Source organism: Carettochelys insculpta, chromosome 7 (genome assembly GCF_033958435.1).
Source record: "Carettochelys insculpta isolate YL-2023 chromosome 7, ASM3395843v1, whole genome shotgun sequence".
NCBI classification, from domain to species: domain Eukaryota; kingdom Metazoa; phylum Chordata; order Testudines; family Carettochelyidae; genus Carettochelys; species Carettochelys insculpta.
In genome coordinates this window covers 74,534,901-74,554,019 of record NC_134143.1, presented here as the reverse complement: position 1 = coordinate 74,554,019, position 19,119 = coordinate 74,534,901, and the positions used below count along the sequence as shown (strand labels likewise).

The window sequence follows — 19,119 nt, the reverse complement described above, 5'->3', positions numbered from 1 at the left end:
CAGACGACAAAATAAAACACCAAGTGTGAGCTGCTAAACTTAGGAAAGAAAAACCAAACTCACAAACGCTGAATGGGGGATAACTCCCCTGGTGGCAGCACAGTTGAGCAGGACCTGGGATTTGTGGTGGATCATAACCACAACATCAGTCACCAATGTGATGCCATTTCAGAAACGCCAAACTAATGTAATCTTGGGCTGCGTTAACAGAGGCACAGCATGCAAGTGATTGGTGGTGACAGAATTACTTTGCCCCAGGCTGGTTAGGCTCAACTGGAGAACTGTGTCCAACTGTGGTCACCAGTGTAGAGGAAGGATGTATGGAAACTAGAAAGGATCCAGGGCAAGTGACAAAGATGCTCCGAGGGATGGAACACAAGTCATACAAGCAATGACTGAAGGAACTGCACATGCACACTGGGAGAGAGGAGATGGAGGGAACGCGTGACTGCCTTCAAACACTTGAAAGACTGCCACAAAAGAGCTGGAGAAAAGTTGTTCTCTCGTGCCACAGAGGACATGACAAGAGGCAGGAATGAATCTGCAGCATGGCACAGTTCTGAAGTTTTCCCCTGAGCTTAAACTGAACTGTAATCAGAGTAGGACAATGGAACTAATGCCGTGAGGAGCTTGTGGAAGGCTCCTTCATTGGAGATTTTCAAAAGGAGGCTGGATAGCCATCTGTCTTACATAAGAACATAAGAATGGCCATACTGGGTCAGACCAAAGGTCCATCCAGCCCAGCATCCCATCTGCCGACGGTGGCCAATGCCAGGTGCCCCAGAGAAGGAGAACAGAAGACAATGATCAAGTGATTTATCTCCTGCCCTTGTTCTGAAGGCTAGGGCACCATACTTTCTCCCTGGCCAATAGCCATTTATGGACCTAACCTGCAAAAATTTATCAAGCTCTTTTTTAAACCCTAATAGAGTCCTGGCCTTCACAGCCTCCTCGGGCAAGGAGTTCCACAGGTTGACTGTGCGCTGTGTGAAGAAAAATTTCCTTTTATTAGTTTTGAACCTACTACCCATCAATTTCATTTGGTGTCCCCTAGTTCTTGTATTATGGGAAAAGGTAAATAATTTTTCTATATTCACTTTCTCCACACCATTCATGATTTTATATACCTCTATCATATCGCCCCTCAATCGCCCCTTTTCCAAACTCAAAAGTCCCAGTCTCTCTAGCCTCTCCCCATATGGGACCCGTTCCAAGCCCCTAATCATCTTAGTCGCCCTTTTCTGAACCTTTTCTAATGCCAATATATCTTTTTTGAGGTGAGGAGACCACATCTGCACGCAGTACTCAAGATGTGGGCGTACCATAGTTTTATATAGGGGAAATATGATATCTTTTGTCTTATTATCGATCCCTTTTTTAATAATTCCTAACATCCTATTTGCCTTACTAACTGCCGCTGCACACTGCGTGGATGTCTTCAGAGAACTATCCACTATAAACTCCAAGATCCCTTTCCTGATCTGTCGTAGCTAAATTTGACCCCATCATGTAGTACGTGTAATTTGGGTTATTTTTTCCAACATGCATTACCTTACACTTACCCACATTAAATTTCATTTGCCATTTTGCTGCCCAATCACTCAGTTTGCTGAGATCTTGGATGGTTTAGACCAGGGCTCTCAAACTCACCACCCGCAGGCCATCCCCAGCTGCAGCAGTTGTGCAATCCAGCGCCCAGGACTACCAGTGGGGAGCAGGACTGTCCATTCCCTGGCCCCAACCCTCCTCCCCCACTGCACCACATTCCCCAGGGTCGCAGCCTCGGGGATTGCGGGGGGCGGATCTGGTCCCCTCCCATACTCCCTGTGGTGCGGAGTGAAGCACCCTGGGTGAGCTCACTCACCCTGCTTCACCACAGCTCCTGCCACTGTGGGAAGTGCTCAAGGGCCCAACTGCTGCTGCCACTGTCTCCTGCCAGCCCTTCACCCCTGTATTCACCATGGGGTGGGGGAGAAAGTGAGGCAGGGGCAGGAAGGGGTGAGGCTTGGGGCCCCAGGGACAGGCACTGCCCCCTCTCCCTGCCATATTCCTGAGCCAGATTACACAACTGCTCTGGCCAGGGATGGCCCACGGGCTGTAGTATGTGAGCCCTGGCTTAGGCACAACAAACCCTACATCTCAGAGGGCTGGACTAGATGGCCCCTTCTAACGCTATGATCTGGTTCCACATTACGGATTTCCCTCCCCCATGGAAAACACAGGAAATTCCAGGAAAAACCTAGCATACAAAGCAAGCACAGCTAAGTACTCCATCAATAAAACACTGTACATATTACTTAACTCTGCCCCCTTGCACATGTCATAGTATGAACATATTTGCATACTACTGAAAAATACAGTACTGTACTCCAGCAGTCTTAAAATATGTTGTCACCACAGGTATCCTATGTACCTGGCCCATCTCACACAAATTCCCTAAGGTAAGGGGTGAGCAAACTTTGTGTCAGGCCCACTCTTTTTCCCCCGCAATTAGCACGGTGGCCCCAACCCACATAAAGTAAACCAAACCAATGGAAATTTCAGTTAGGTTCATATGAAAACCCCCTTTTGGCATGTGTAAGAAAATATGTAGATTGTAAAAACTTTATGAAATCAGTACATCATCTGAATCATAGGGCTGGAAGGGACCTCAGGAGGTCATCTAGTCCAGCCCCCTGTTTCAAGCAGGATCAGCCCCACCCAGGGCTGTCTCAAACCAGGACTCAAAAACCTCTAGGGATGGAGATTCCACCACCTCTCTAGGTAACGCATTCCAGTGCTCCACCACCCTCCTGGGGAAGTAGTTTTTCCTAATATTCAACCTACACCTCTCCTTCTGTAACTTCAGACCATTGCTGCTTGTTCTACCATCTGTCACCACTGAGAACAGTTTCTCACCCTCCTCTTCAGAGCTCCCCTTCAGGAAGTTGAAGGCTGCTATTAAATCATCCCTCAGTCTTCTCTTCTGTAAACTAAACAAGCCTAAATCCCTCAGCCTCTCCTCATAGGTCTTGTGCTCCAGCCCCTTAATCATTTTTATTGCCCTTCGCTGAACCTGCTCCAGCACATCCACATCCTTTTTATACTGCGGGGCACAAAACCGGACTCAGTACTCCAGATTTGGCCTCACCAGTGCCAAGTAGAGAGGAACAACAACTTCTCTAGATCTGCTTGAAATGCTCCTTCTAATACACCCCTAACACACACATAAAAACAGTAACAGATTTCAACGTTTGATGAGATGGATGAGCCTGAGACCCATCAGCCAATCACACTCGCACTTTGTGCATCCCTGCGTTAAGCTACATCTACTTATCTTTATAGTACCACCCAGCTCTGACACTGTCCCCATCTCAGTCAGTTTCTTCGTACACTCCTTTTCAGGCCCTCAGCTATTTCTCATGCCCTACGTTTTGTAAAGCATAACAAGTTGTAGTATCCTATCATAAGAATGGCCTCACATTGTATGGCCAAAGGCCCAGCTAGCCCGTTGCCCTGTCTTCTGATAGTGACCAATGCCAGAGATGTGCCAGAGGAATCAACAGAACAAGGAATCAAGTGACCCCTTCCACTGCACATTTTTAACTCCAGACAAACAGAGGCTAGGGACACCGTTTACAGCTTAGTTGAACAACTAAGATGAAGGAGATGAGAGATATAGCTATGGTATAAGAACCACGGTTATACCCATTTGCTTTAAGTATTTAAAGACTGCACCCCAAGAAAAATAATTAAAAGTGGCGTAAGAGGATAACCAGGAGTAACGGGAACTGGTAGGCAATTTAGAAGTTTAAAATCAGGGAAATGCTAACAGTGAGATCTTGTGAACAAAGGATAGTTGCCAAAAGAAAGTTAGACTTTTTTTGGCTGGGGGGGGCAAGGTAATTTAAATTCGGATTATCAGGTTTGCTGCTTTTTTTCCTGACAATTCTATATAAAGCTCTTTATTAAAGACGCATGTAATCCACAGTCCAGCAAATACCTCTCTCTTTGAATTAGAGAGGGAAAGCCACAACGCAGATCAGGTGACTTCACTATTTTGGTTTCTAGTAAGGTAGGGAGAAAACAGGCTTGTATGTTCAGAAACATTAGTGTTCCCTTTACACATCATAAAACACATGCAAAGATAAAAATCACCATCAGCTTCCTTGGTTATGCCAAACGAAAACAAAAGCAATGAGTAAAATGCAACTACAGTCATTTCTGAAAAGCTTCCCATTTAAGCAACCTGAGATTGCACCTAAAGATGGTTGAAAAAGGAGATTTCATTCATTCATCAGGGTCACAGTAACCTACCACAACACAATAAGATTCTTAATGAGGGTCAGGAGCCCCAGCAGTCACCTGAACTTGAGACAGAAAACATTCAGCTGGCCAGTGACAGGTGGAAGTAGCTGCCCTATCAACATGCGTGGGTTACCCCAGGCTCTAAGCAGCCAGGCAAGCAGTCTGTTATGAGCATAGACAGGAACCCAGCCAGCCCCATTTGCACAGCACCATTGTTTCCTCTACTTCCATTTGTAGCTCTGCCAGGACACTCCTACCAAGCCTAGAGGACTCAGTTCACTGCTAACAACCAGTTCCTCTCCAACTCAGGAAAGGTGCTCTCGGGGAGCAGGCAGCTGGGCTGGAATGTATAATGTTGTGCCCGTTCCGATTGACGCCACACCTTATGGGACTGGCCTTTGTGGTAGTGCACATGTAATAGGAGACAGAGTTAACCATTGGACCCTTAACAGCCAGTTAAGTTCAGCAGACAGGAGGATGCAGTACTCATTTTGGTTTGCAGGGCTCTGTAGCTCTGCTGGTGTGCAAAAGTCCTCCTGCACTATTTGCATACTTCATAATCTGGAACTATTTTGCTAGAACACTACCTTAACCCTGTATTTCTGAATAAATCCACCTGAATCCAGCCACCCAGCAGAAAGGGCCTTGTGAGCACAAAATGGCAGTAATGATTGAGGAAATGTACAAAACACACTGGAATGATTATATTTAACATGTGCTTATCATCCATCAAATCAGTCAGCATGCTAACAAATTCAGATAGTACAAATTAAGCAATGATCATCGACTACCTCTATGCTAAACTAATGTTTCCAGAAAAATCCCAACAAACTGATGACTAGTGACACAGAATACAGAGTATGTTGGTGTGTGGGTGGAGTAGGCGTATAATGTTATGTAGCGCCCTTCACCACAATGCCTTTGCTACGTTCCACAATGCACCAGCTACCTGCAGCAGATTTAGGTGAAGGGCAGAAGCTAACACCACTGCGCATTCTGCATCACAGCAGCTGGGGATGGTTGAACACCAGGGCCAAGCCCCCTCTTTGAAAATGCCCCATAACAGGCAACAGTCACACAGCCAAACGAGATTCAGTTTGAAAGATGCAGAAGGAAAAGTGCTCAGTGAACGCAAAGAACTCAGCTCCTCTTTCCTGAAGATGAAGGATCTGCACCTTCAGATTAAAAGTCAGCCCTGACAATAAAGAACCTTGCACCTCCTGGCCCCCAACCTCCTACAGCCCCGAGGGGTAATTTGGTGAGTAAAGCAGAGGAGAACCTTTTACCAGACCCTAAACCAGGGGTGAGCAAACTTCTACATTCCGCCCCACTTTCCATTGCAGAAAAGTAGCAGGGCCCCCTCCGCCTGTCTAATGTAATCTAAACTGACGTCGATCTCAAGTTATGTTCACATAAAAGCCCTTTCAGCACGTGTAAGAAAGTCATTCTGTCGAAGGACAAACTTTGTTAATCGGTATGGAACTGAATACACAGACATAAAAACTAACGTATTTCAACATTTCTAATGAGGTGGATGAGCCTGAGACCCAGCAGCCAATCATGCTGCGCCTCCCTTTCGAAATTTCACATACCCTGTTCACCCCGCCCTAAACTATTTTAAGCTTTGTCCAACCCAATTCAACAGTGAAGAGTCATACCCAGTTCACAAGACAGCTATGTATGCAAAAACCAGCCACTGCTTCCAAAACATGTGGTTACCAAAATTTGCAAAAAAAAAATCCTAGTGTGTGTGCTCTGTCAGCATATAGAGATGACTCTCAGGCCATGATGACCCCAAGAAAACCTAGAGTGTTTTACAAAGAGACCTAGCAAGCTGTAACTCCAGAGTGTAAGCAGGACAAATTGTAGATTTACCTCCAAATAGCTGGTCAAAGTGAAGTCTCAGGCTTGAATTTCCTCCACTGGAAGTTTACCACATTAGCGTCTCTAAGCTGTATCTAAAACAGCCCCTTGCCAAGAGCAGAAAATGCCACAGTACAAACAGAAACTGGACCTGAGAGTCAGCTCAGTGGGGCTGTGGGGCCAAGGAGCCCCCTCACCCCCACCCCCACCCCCAGGTTGGGACTGAGAAAGCAAGGAGTGGAGCAGTCCAACACACCGCTGCTTCATTAGCAGGGGAGGAAACAGGCAGGAAGCAAACAGCCGCAGTTGTGCTGTTCTGGGAGCTGAGAGCAGAGCAGCAGGAACTGCTGCCCTTTAATAGGCAAATACAGAAATCGAGAGGCAGACACAGCCACTTCTCTGGAGAGGACAGGAGGGCACTCCTCACTGTGTTCTCAGAGAAGAGGGGAGGGAGCCAAGAGCAGAGTGGCCCATGCAGAGAACAGTCTCTAACGGAGAACTTCTCAAATGTCCTGGAAGGCTATAAAGAGGGAAGGGGACCTAGCATTATGTGGAGGGAATTAATGGGGGAAGAGCCCAGTATCCATCCAGTGATGAGACTTGACAGGTAACAATATATGAAGGGCAGAAGCAGAAAGCAATGGAAGAGGATTCACTAGCAGTAGCAGGGAGAGAAGAGGACATCCCAGATACGTGTCTTTAGCAGATGAGGAGAACTCAAAATGTGTGTATTTAGAAGGGAAATGGAATTTATTACCACATCAGGAATGACTTAATATAGAAAGGCAGAAAATACTGGGGAAGCAGGGAAGCTGTGATTATATAAGATAAATGTGATGTGGCAGGAGAGGGAATGCAGCTCATGGAAAAATGGGTCCTTTCTACCCAAACTAGCAGGCTTGTTCAGGCCAGAAGGTATTGAGTGTTTTGAGCCCTGATGTTTTGTACATAAGTTGTCAGACTCCCCATAAAGCCCAACTCCAAACCACTTTCCCCGGAACAGGGCTGTGCTCAGTCTTCACAGAGGATCATTTCCATGCCAGATTGTCACTTTCAAACCTCCAAATATAAACAAAGTGCTCCTTTTGTCAGAGTTGTGAGCAGTGTTGCTGTCCAGCTAATTAGCAAAGAACGCCCCCCCCCCGCCGCCTGCCAGCATGTTTCCACTGGTGGTGCACGTCTCCATATGCCATGGCGCACAAAGTTCATTTTGCCCAGGGATGGAAAGTTAGAGGGAACACTTGTGAGCATCTGAAAATAGGTGATTAGGGAAAGCGTTTTGCAACTTTAACGCCACCTTAAGTCTGCTCTTCAATAAGTAAGCTCAAAGTACCCAGGGAGCTGGAAACAGAGCCGTCCACTCCTGGTTTGGAGAGCTGTGCTCCAAGGCTATATCTACGCAGAGCATCCACACTCCCACGGCGTCCTGTCGACAGACAGCAGCACTTGTCAACGGTGTTAGCCTCCTCCCCCGGGGAACTTGTTCCTTGGGGGAGGAGGCTAACACTGTGGACAACTCCTCTGTTGACAGAAAGCCAGGCTAGGCATTCCGGGGGCATTCTGTCCACAGAAAAGGCCTCCCGGCTACTGAGCAGGTGCCCCAGGGTCACCCTGTCTACAGCAATCAGAGCTGTACAGCCCCTGCCTCCAATCCCTCTTAAAGACACAGGGAGCCTGGAAACCCCCCTGGCAGGAAGCTGAGAGTGTGCAAGCAGCAGAGCCACAGACTAAGGTCCCCCATGCCCTCACGGCCACTCCTTTCCAGCCAGCATTACCTGATGAGAGAGCCAGGGACACAGACTCCCCAGGGCCCTCAAGGGAGCAGCCTGAGGGGTCCCAGGACACACCCCAGGGCACCAAGAAACAGGTCTTGTCCTGGATCGGGCCCAAAGTCCAGACCCTCCTTGAGCCCATGGCTAAATGGCACAATGCTCCTGCATAGGCCCAGTTGGCCCAGGACTCATTCCCCACCAGAGCTGGAGCACCCTTGTGATAGTGCTGGAGTTGGTCCCCACAAACTAGGCCACCTGCAGGGTGTCACTGGAGCTGGGCGAGGGTGTCTCTGGTAAATACCCCCATGCATCACACTCCCCAGGGAGTGGGAAGTGGGCCCAGATGCTGCAGGCATGTAATGAGGTTTTAAAAGGTAACTAAAAGGACCAGAATAGAGAACTGTTCATCCATCTTTAGTTATAGCAAACTTACTAAGTCAGGAGATTTCTCTACGTAATAGGCATTGGGATTAACACTTCTTAGGGGAAAAAAATTCCATTAAAGGAGGTCTTAAAAAAAAATCAGAACATTCCATGTTTCTTGTTACAGATGTTCATTGAGAAGCATGTAGCAGCTGCTTACAGTCTTGTAAATCTTTACTGCATGACAGATACAGAACAGGGCAAGACACTCTCTCATAATTTGTCTATTTGCCCCAGACCCCTAAACAGCCTTGAGGACTGAACTCACAACCCTGTCTTCATTATTAGAGTATTTTTCCAAAGTGCACAAAAATAGAAGACTGTAGACCCCCAAGTTACACAGGCTTTGCATTCTTGCGCAACCCCACAGAGTCAAAATTCACACAACTCAGGGGAGCCAGGAAACTGGTCAGTTTCCCAGCTCCTGTCAGTGGCAGCAGCCAAGGGTCAGGCTGCGGCCTCTGTCAGAAGGTGGGAAACTGCTACTGTCAGGGGTGACAGCAAACTCAGCTGCTGCCTCTGACGGAAGCCAGGAAACTGACCAGCACAGCAGCTTCCCACCACCTAGAGTCACCTTAAACCGAGATATGCACACTCAAGAGCATGCACCTTGGGGGCCTCCTGTAATGTGATTATTTTGGAAATACTACAGTAAGTGTGGATGAAGTTTGTATTTCTAATCAACCACTAGTTAAAATTAAACCTGAAACAAAGTTTTATTTCCTGCTATGTTTTCCCCCTCAGCCTCAGAACATTTCCCAAACTACAGCAATAACATGTATAAAGCAGTTACTTAAGATAACTTGACTTATTAAATATTAACAAATCCTGAATTTCACCTGGTCCATGATCTGAGATGCATTCAGGACTTGCAATAGCCAGGAATGTGGGGCAATCACCATGCGACTCAGGAAAGAAACCACTTCTGTGAGAGGTTTTAGACGAGTTCAAAGCATCTTGCTAAAAATACGTTCGGGCCTGTAAAGTGATCTTTTCATGTATGAAAGAGTTGTGAGGTCAGTGCAGAAGATAATTTTTACTGAGTGCTTTCTACCCTGTGTTACATAGGTGAGCAAATTCAGCTTCAGCATCACTGTGAGGCAAGAACTCGATCTCATTCTGCAGATGTGGGAATGGATACTCCGAACTGAAGCGATTTATCCAGAAGCACAAAACAAATTCGTAGCGTATCTGAGTTTTAGGCTGAATTCTAACTCCAGTTCTGTTCCTCACTTGTAGACCATTCTTCCAATCACACTGAAGGTTACAGCAGCTAGCAAGCAAGCATTCTTTTTTCTAACAACTCTACTCCTCAGGAGTTATTAATGAAATAGGAATCACTACGTCAGCCTGCCACACATTTCACAAGATGTAGTAGGTATAGTATGACAAACTCCGATTACAATGCAGAAGGGTGATGATCTCTGTGATCACCTCAGTGACTTCTGGAATAACAAAGGCCACAGGACTTCCCAGAATTAAATTCCTGTTTGAACTAGAGCAGATCTTTCCACACATGCCAAGAGTGGCACACAAGCTGATTTTCATCAGCACACAAGGAAGGAGCTCAGCCCCACCCCTCCTCCCCCACGCAGCTAGGAGCTTCCTCAAAGCCAGGTTGCCTGTGGATTAACAAAGGACCAGCTAATGCTGCCAACTACCACATAAATGGCAAAGCTCATTTATGCCTCTGTTGTAAGTAGGACTATTAGTGACTTTAAAAAGTAACACCAGCACTCGGACCGTATAAAGAGGTCAAAAAGTCAAATCTGGGCACTCCATCTGGGAAAGGTTGCCGACCTGTTTTAGAAAAACGCCCAGTGACTCATTACCCTCACTATCAAAAATCCATGCCTTATTTCTAGACTAAAGTTGTCCAGCTGTTAGACTTATCACAGAAATGTATAGCCCATTACTTTTATTCCCATACAAATATTTACAGACTGACCAAGTCATCCCTCTGTCATCTTGTTGTTGTTTGCTGAATGGCCTCTAATTTTTTCAATATCTTCTCGAATTGTGGGTATCATGCCTAGCCACTATTTCAGAAGCAATCACACCAGTGCCAAACACAGAAGTGCTTTAAACCTCCCCAGCCAACACTCTTTTGTAAGCTAGAACAAAAGTACCGCAATGCCAGGGGCCGCAATTAGGTGCAAAATGGCTTCCGAGACTGAGGTGCATTGCTTCCTTTTGCCCCCACTGCCGCATAGTCCCTTCTCCACGTCCCCGCTCCAGAGCCGGGATGGAAACTCGGCCAAATTCAGTAAGCACGCCCCCCCACCCCCACCCCGCCCCCAGCAGATTTAACTGCCGAGCGGTCCCGATTCTGACTCCCTGACTAGAATGCTACCGAGAGCTAACGAGGACAGCTCCTTCCCTGCATGCCATTTCCCCACTCATGCCCAAAAAGGCTGGGCATGGCCTGGGGTCCAAAAGACCCGGGAGCCCACCTGGCTCTCTGTCCTCCTCTGGTGGCTGGGCCATGCAAAGTGATGTATGAGCTGCTGCGGTAGAAGATTGTGCTTTTTAGGTCCAGATGGGCTGGGTGTGATCCACCCTGACCCAGTGGGGCATCAGATGGATTTCAAGTGCTCTCCCCCCCGCTTGCTCTCCCCCCCGCCACTCCAGAGCATCAGGGAGACCACTCCCTAGTGGGCACACACGCAGATCAGGGGCTGCCCAGCATACCCCACTCTGTGGTGGCTTCCCTCCTGCCTTCCACAATGCCAGTGCACTTGGGGGTTTGCCATGGCATGTACCAGCTGCCTGCATCACTGATGCCTACCACATTTCCTAAAGCTCAACAGAAACAATATTGAAGTTCTCTAATAAAAGAAAAAAAAAAAAAAAAAAGCATAATCAGTAAACACTCTGAACTAAAGCACAACACTAGAGAAATTCTGAAGGGTAAGGTATGCTTCAGACCTGACCACAGTAAACATTTCAGCAGCTCAGACTAAGGTCTATTTTTATAATATGGGATAACCATGGACTTCTCTACCATGGGGGGGGTGGGTGGGTGTGTGTGTGTGTGTGTGTGTGTGTGTGTGTGTGTGTGTACGTACGTACACGTACACTGGTGTATCTGTACTAATGCAAACTGCTAGTGTAAATGCATTGCACTCAAGCAAAAAGTGATTTGCACCAGTCTGGGCTCCCCTAACCCATTGGTTCTCAAACTGTGGCTCAGGACCCAAAAATTGGTTGTGACCAGCACCCCCAGCACTAAGCAGAATGAATTTTGTTATGTGCGCTAATATGGAGGTGACGTGACACATCACTTCCCATTGGTGCAAATAAAATTAATGTGGCAGGGGTGGGTCAAGGGGGTACTCAGGCCTGGGGTTCCAGAGTTTGAGAGCTCCAGCTGGATGTACAGACTCAGGGATAGGGCTAGCACAGAGGGCTGGGGTGCATGCTTTGGTGTAGGGCTGGAGCAGGGGATAGGGTGCAGAGGCATGTGGGAGGACGCCAACACCAGGCCAAGAGGACTCTGGGTCAGGGTGGCTCCAGTTGAGGTACTGCAGGGGAAGGGGGGGGGGCTGTCCAGGTCACTGCAGCGGAAAGAGGGCGGGGGGGATATGATCTAGGCCACCCAGGCCACTGCAGCAGAAGGCCTGCTCTGGGTCCAGGCATTCAGGATGCTGTTGTGTTTGGACCAGGGAGAGGTGCCTGGTTTGGGCCATCCCCCAGCCACCAGGCTGGAGGGTAGGCTGGGATGGGGCAGCCCTCCTCTCCACCTTGCATGGGTGCCCTGAGCACCAGCACAGGGCTAAATAGGCAGCTGCACGGCCATGCAGCTTACAGGACATTTAGGTTCTGACCCTGGTTTAATGGGGTTGCCAGGGCTGGCACTAAACTTGCAGGGTCCCAGGTCAAAGACTCATGTGGAGGGGCTTCAGCTTTGGCCCCTCTGGCAGTGGCATCAGAACATGCAGAGGACCAGTCTTCAGTTCCCCCTCCTGGGGTCATGTAGGAATTTTCATAGTCAGAAGGGGATGCAAGGCAGTGAAGTCTGACACACACACACACACACACACCCCAGTACAGACCGGCTGTGTACTGTGGGTTGGGGAGGAGAAAAACAAAAATGCAGGCATAGCCCAAGTTTACACTTTATTCTTAGCCATATTCCAGCCCTCAGTTAAAAAATTATTCCACAAATCATTTCCCCACCACCCCAGCGACATAACTAACACAATTCTTCACTAAAAAACGAAGTACAGCTTATTGCACTTGTACTCAAACTGTCCTGATACTAAAACACAATCTTAAAATGCTACCAGACTAAAACTAATTCATTAGGTAATGAGCTTTCAATGAGCTTCTTCAGAAGTGGGTCTGTCCCACAAAAGCTCATCACTAATAAATTAGTTTGTTAGTCTTTAAGGTGCTACAGGACTGTTTTTTTTTTGTTTTGTGAAGATACAGATTAGCACAGAGAAGTGGCTGGGTTAGTACTGTGAGAGTCAAACTGCTCTTTCTAAAACTGCCTAAAAACCATAAGATGCCCCCAACTGTTCTGTTTTGAAGCAGCAGTTCATTAGCTCATATCAGCTGTGATATCACACACACTGACAAAGTAAACCACATAGCTCAGTGATGGGCAAGAGTACGAGCCATAAGAACAGTTTCAGAACTATACAGATATTATATATTTTCCTCTTTCGTAGTACTATTGGTGGTTAATGTTTTCTGCTATATGAACAGAAGCATGAAACACACACCTCATAAAACCTACATGACATCTTCGGCAACTAAACTTCCAAAAGTACACTGCTATGCAATTTATTACCTTTGCATGTGCGAATTAGGAAGGAACTTCAGTTGTAGCACTTTACCAGAAATAAAAATGGGAGTAAGCTCAATTTTACATACCAGCTTAGAATCCAATCGGCTAAGTTTTCTTTTAGCACTCAAACACATACAAAAGCCAGGATATTGCCATATCCTACAATCCAGACCAATTATTCTTCAAATTCAAGTGTTTCTTTCAAGTCACCAACGTAACACCACTGATTAATGAGAACTATTGGATCTTCCATCTATTTCAGGCCTTCTGTGACAGCACTCTAAGATTCCTTGACTGAATTACAACCTAATGCTCAATGGGGAGGAGCAGGAGGGCAAATACAGTGCTAGCCTCTTAGTGCTTTCTGGATACTAAGCTCTGTGGATTGTTATCAAGCTACCACTTTTTTGGACTGAGGCTCCTAGAACACTATACTACACATAAGATTCACTCAGCTACCAGGATAACAACCTCAGTAGATATTTTCTCTTCTTTCTCCAATACATTCAAAGTAAGTTCCTATAATATATCATGGCATTATCACAGCACGATAAGACTGTGATCATTTAGGAGATCAACTTCTGAACAAAGGCTGTATACAACCCATTTATGACTGATAAATTACCCCCTACACTTGCACTTGATCAACAAAACTTTTGTCCTTCCCAGTCGCTTAAAAAAATCCCCATGAACAGTTTTGCTGTGGCAGAAGAATGTCTGAATGCTGCTTTGCTGGCACAAGTGCTTTCCTGTCCACATAATGAAACTCACCTCATGGGGGTAGAAACATTTTGTCCGCAAAAGCGCCGAACAACAGCGTTCACGCAAGCCGACTTTTAGTGACAAGTCTGTATCAAAGGCTTGTCACTAAGAGCTGCATTGTGTTGACATACCCTAAATGCAGCTTATGTATTTAAAGCTGGGTTTAACAACTACAAGGAAATTTTATTTGGGTATTATGAATACTAGTGAGGCTCTTCAACACTTGAAAGGAGGAAAGAAAAAAAGGAATTGTAATTTCTATTCATATACACTAACAAATTAAGCTAGGTACATGTTAGGAAAAGAGCAGGTCTGAGGTCTCATAAAAACTGATCAATTTGAGGGTCAAACTATTTCTGGCATACTGCCATCAAGATAAAGCTCCTTAACGCTGTTATACTTTGGACTTTTTACAAAATGTTTTTTGTACTTTAGCTCCAAAATACTGGTCAACTTCACGATTAACCATTTCCTTCACAGCTGCTCTTGCACACAGAAACACAGGGTGCAAAAAGAAACACGTAAAGCACATTCAGCAATCCATAAGGGGTGAGGGAGGCCCAAAAGGGGACTAGAGAGCGAGCCTGTATTACCAATCCCTGAAGAATTTAAGTGCTCATATTTTAAAAGCTTTTACTACTTACAGGTGCTAAGAACCTTCTAAATGTAACCCAAAGCTTTGTTTTCTTTGAGTCTGCATACAGCTCCATTACAGCTGACTTCTCACAGCTTTCCCAAACCAGCAAAATGAAACAGGTACAATTTTCTGCAGTCTCATTTGCAACCCATAAGATTTGGAACTGCAGCAATAGAACTGCCCAGCCATTTGCCATAGTTTCACTATGCAGCTGATAAGGAAAGCAACAGAGAGCAGCACTGAAACTATTTCAAGGATGACCCAGAAATTAAGCTGCAGAGAGGAAGCCCCCCACTCCACCCATATACAATGCAGCCAAGAAGGAGACTAAGGAAGGAAGGAAGAGTACTGTGGTCTTCCAGAAGCCAGGCTGGTTTGAGGCAAAGGGAGAGAGGGTGAAACACATCTAGTTGAAGGAGAGAGGTGGTCATAGATTCTAAGGCCAAAAGGGACCATGATAATGATCTAGTCTGACCTGTATGACACAGGCCATAGAACTGCAGCAAGGGATCTAGAGACGGATCCAAAATAAAGCTCCTAAGCAGTATCTAGAGATACTAACCTTGTAGAAATCCAAATATTCCCATTCCAGTACTTCAGAATAAATATGAGCATGTCAACAGCTAATTAACCTCAACTCTCCACGTTCTTACCCAATCTAATCCAATATATTGGCCTCCAGTTACTAAGATCAGGCATATTCTTAAGCCCTGAAAGTTTTATTTATCTAAAATACACACACACACACACACACACACTGAACAGCATTGTTAGGGTTTTAGTGGCAGCCCACAATAATGATTCAAACCCCAGATTCTCAACTAGGGTCCTGAACAACCTCACAACAAAAATATGCGTAACGGCTTTCAGTACGAACTAAAGTGAATCTGAAAGTTTCGTCACAGATCATAAGGAGAAGTCCTCAGGCGCCTTCTAGACTAATATATGTCGGAGCATCAGCTTGTGTGGGGCAAAGACCTGCTTCAGCAGATGCCTCCTACGAAGCAGGTCTTTGGCTATGAAATTTACACTCTGACAGATATGTCATACCTGACATGTTTACAAGGTGCCACAGGATTTCTTGTTGTTTTTGCAGATACAGACTAACACGGCTCCCCCTCTGATTCTGCAGGTTATGTATACTGAGCAGTAATATTATAAACATATTAATAGATTAGAAGACTTAAAATAAAGGGCTGTGTTTACAGAACTTAGGAGATAATATTTAACAACAAACATCGTCAATTTAGAGACCAGGGCTGCAGAATTTAATTCAAGGATGCGCTGGGGAGCCACAGCTTACCCTCCTTAACTCTGCGGGCTCTGTATCTGTCCCTGGAGCTCAGACAAATACAAGCTTAAATTCCTGGTTCTGCTGCTAGCATCTGTATTCAGACAGACCAACTCCAACCTCCAACCGAAGGCTGCACTTTTCCTCCTCCACAGAGAGTTACCCACAAGACACAAAGGAACCACGGCCGCGTATTTATCAGAAGGGAGCCGAGCACCAGACCTGCAGGAGGCAACAAGCCTTGGCAGGCGGAGTTACAAGTCCCTTTAACTCGCATAAGGCCCATTAGCAGCCGAGGGCGTTTCACCCAGGCGCACGTGGGTCTAGGCGAGGAGCTCAGAATAACCTTAGCTCGGCGAGGGCTGGCGGGGGCCACTCCTGGGGCTCACCCCCACCCACTCCAGCGCGCGAATCCGGGGCCCCGCGCGGAGCAGCGCCGGGGGAGGCTGCCACAGGCAGAGCGGCAGCGCCGCGGCCCTCGCCCGCCCGCCCGCGCCCGGCGGGGTCCGCACGGAGCAGCGGCCGCGCGGCCCGGGGAGCGAGGGAGGGAGGCGAGGCGGCCCGGCGGCGGCAGGGCGGACGCGCCCCTGTTCCCAAGGCGATGCCCCGGGCCAGCCCGCGGAGGCCCCGCCCCGCCCCGCGGCGGGCGCGGGGAGGGAGGGAGGGAGCCGGTGTCCCGGGGGGGGGGGGGAGGGGGCGGGGGGACGGGCCCGCGCCGGCCCTCACCTACACAGTGAATGAGCTTGTGTCGCCACGCGTCGAGCTGGTGGCGGACGCCGCGCCGCGCGATGGAGCACTGCTGCCGCCCGCACGGACTCGCCATCTTCTGGGGGAGGGCCCCGCGCCGCGCCGCGCCGACGCGCCGACGTCAGCGCGGCACGTCCGTGCGTCACGCCAGCGCGCCGCGCCGCGCCGCGCCGCACGCGCCCGCCCGTCACCATGGCGGCGGCGGGGTCCCTTCCCCGCCCCGCCCCCACCCTTGCCAGCCCGCCCGCCCTGCGGCGCCGCTGCGGATGCGCCGTCTACACTACTCGGCCGGCGTCAGCAGGCCGGACCGGGCAGCCCCGTGCACAGTGGGGCCGAGGGCCGGGCGGCGAGGTGCGAGGTAGCCATTTATGGACCTATCCTGCAAAAATTTATCAAGCTCTTTTTTAAACCCTAATAGAGTCCTGGCCTTCACAGCCTCCTCGGGCAAGGAGTTCCACAGGTTGACTGTGCGCTGTGTGAAGAAAAATTTCCTTTTATTAGTTTTGAACCTACTACCCATCAATTTCATTTGGTGTCCCCTAGTTCTTGTATTATGGGAAAAGGTAAATAATTTTTCTATATTCACTTTCTCCACACCATTCATGATTTTATATACCTCTATCATATCGCCCCTCAATCGCCTCTTTTCCAGACTGAAAAGTCCCAGTCTCTCTAGCCTCTCCCCATATGGGACCCGTTCCAAGCCCCTAATCGTCTTAGTCGCCCTTTTCTGAACCTTTTCTAATGCCAATATATCTTTTCTGAGGTGAGGAGACCACATCTGCACGCAGTACTCGAGATGTGGGCGTACCATAGTTTTATATAGGGGAAGTATGATATCTTTTGTCTTATTATCGATCCCTTTTTTAATAATTCCTAACATCCTATTTGCCTTACTAACTGCCGCTGCACACTGCATGGATGTCTTCAGAGAACTATCCACTATAACTCCAAGATCCCTTTCCTGATCTGTCGTAGCTAAATTTGACCCCATCATGTAGTACGTGTAATTTGGGCTATTTTTTCCAACATGCATTACCTTACACTTACCCACATTAAATTTCATTTGCCATTTTGCTGCCCAATCACTCAGTTTGCTGAGATCTTTTTGTAGTTCTTCACAATCCCTTTTGCTTTTGACTGTCCTGAACAACTTGGTGTCATCTGCAAACTTTGCCACCTCACTGCTTACCTCATTTTCTAGATCATTGATGAACAAGTTGAACAGGATCGGTCCCAGGACTGACCCCTGGGGAACACCACTAGTTACCCTCCTCCATTCTGAAAATTTACCATTTATTCCCACCCTTTGTTTTCTGTCTTTTAACCAATTCCCGATCCATGAAAGGACCTTTCCTCCTATCCCATGACCACCTAATTTACATAAAAGCCTTTGGTGTGGGACCGTGTCAAAGGCCTTCTGGAAATCTAGGTATATTATGTCGACTGGGTGCCCCTTGTCCGCATGTTTATTAACCCCTTCAAAGAATTCTAGTAGATTAGTTAGACACGACTTCCCTCTGCAGAAACCATGCTGACTTTTGCCCAACAATTCGTGCTCTTCTATGTGCCTTGCAATTTTACTCTTTACTAGTGTTTCTACTAATTTGCCTGGTACTGATGTTAAACTTATCGGTCTATAATTGCCAGGATCTCCTCTAGAGCCTTTTTTAAATATTGGTGTTATATTGGCCGTCTTCCAGTCATTTGGTACCAAAGTGGATTTAAAGGATAGGTTACAAACCACTGTTAATAACTCCGCAATTTCACATTTGAGTTCTTTCAGAACCCTTGGGTGAATGCCGTCCGGTCCTGGAGACTTGTTACTATTTAGCTTATCAATTAATTCCAAAACCTCCTCTAATGTCACTTCAATCTGAGTGAGTTCCTCAGATTTGTCACCTAAAAAGGCTGGCTCAGATTTAGGAACCTCTGTAACATCCTCAGCCGTGAAGACTGAAGCAAAGAAATCATTTAATTGCTCCGCAATGGCACTGTCTTCCCTGATCGCTCCTTTTATATCTTTATCATCCAAGGGCCCCACTGCTTTTTTAGCAGGCTTCCTGCTTCTAATGTATTTAAAAAACATTTTACTATCGTTTTTTGAATTTTTGGCTAGCTGTTCCTCAAACTCTTTTTTGGCTTTTCTCACTACATTATGACACTTAATTTGGGAGTGTTTATGTTCCTTCCTATTTTCCTCACTAGGATTTGACTTCCACTTTTTAAAAGCTGCCCTTTTCTCTCTCACTGCCTTTTTAACATGGCTGTTAAGCCATGGTGGTTCTTTGTTAGGTCTCTTACTGTGTTTTTTTATTTGGGGTATACATTTAAATTGGGCCTCTAGTATGGTGTCTTTAAACAGTTTCCATGCAGCTTCCAGGGATTTTAGTTTAATTACTCTACCTTTTAGTTTCTGTTTAACTAGCTTCCTCATTTTAGTGTAATTCCCCTTTTTGAAATTAAATGCCAGAGTGTTTGACCGCTGCGGTGTTCTTCCCAACACAGGAATATTAAAAGTTATTATATTGTGGTCACTATT

At 47.0% G+C, this 19,119-nt stretch overlaps 1 protein-coding gene across 1 annotated transcript in view; it reads right to left on the bottom strand.

Annotated features, from left to right (window-relative positions):
* The window catches only part of LCOR (ligand dependent nuclear receptor corepressor), a 105,235-nt gene extending 88,567 nt beyond the window's left edge, over positions 1 to 16,668 (bottom strand). Inside the window, exon 1 of the mRNA XM_074999327.1 lies at positions 16,557 to 16,668. Within this exon, the coding sequence (XP_074855428.1) occupies positions 16,557 to 16,653 (97 nt within the window). The 5' untranslated portion in view covers positions 16,654 to 16,668. The remainder of the gene's footprint in view (positions 1 to 16,556) is intronic.
* Positions 16,669 to 19,119: the final 2,451 nt, after the last annotated feature.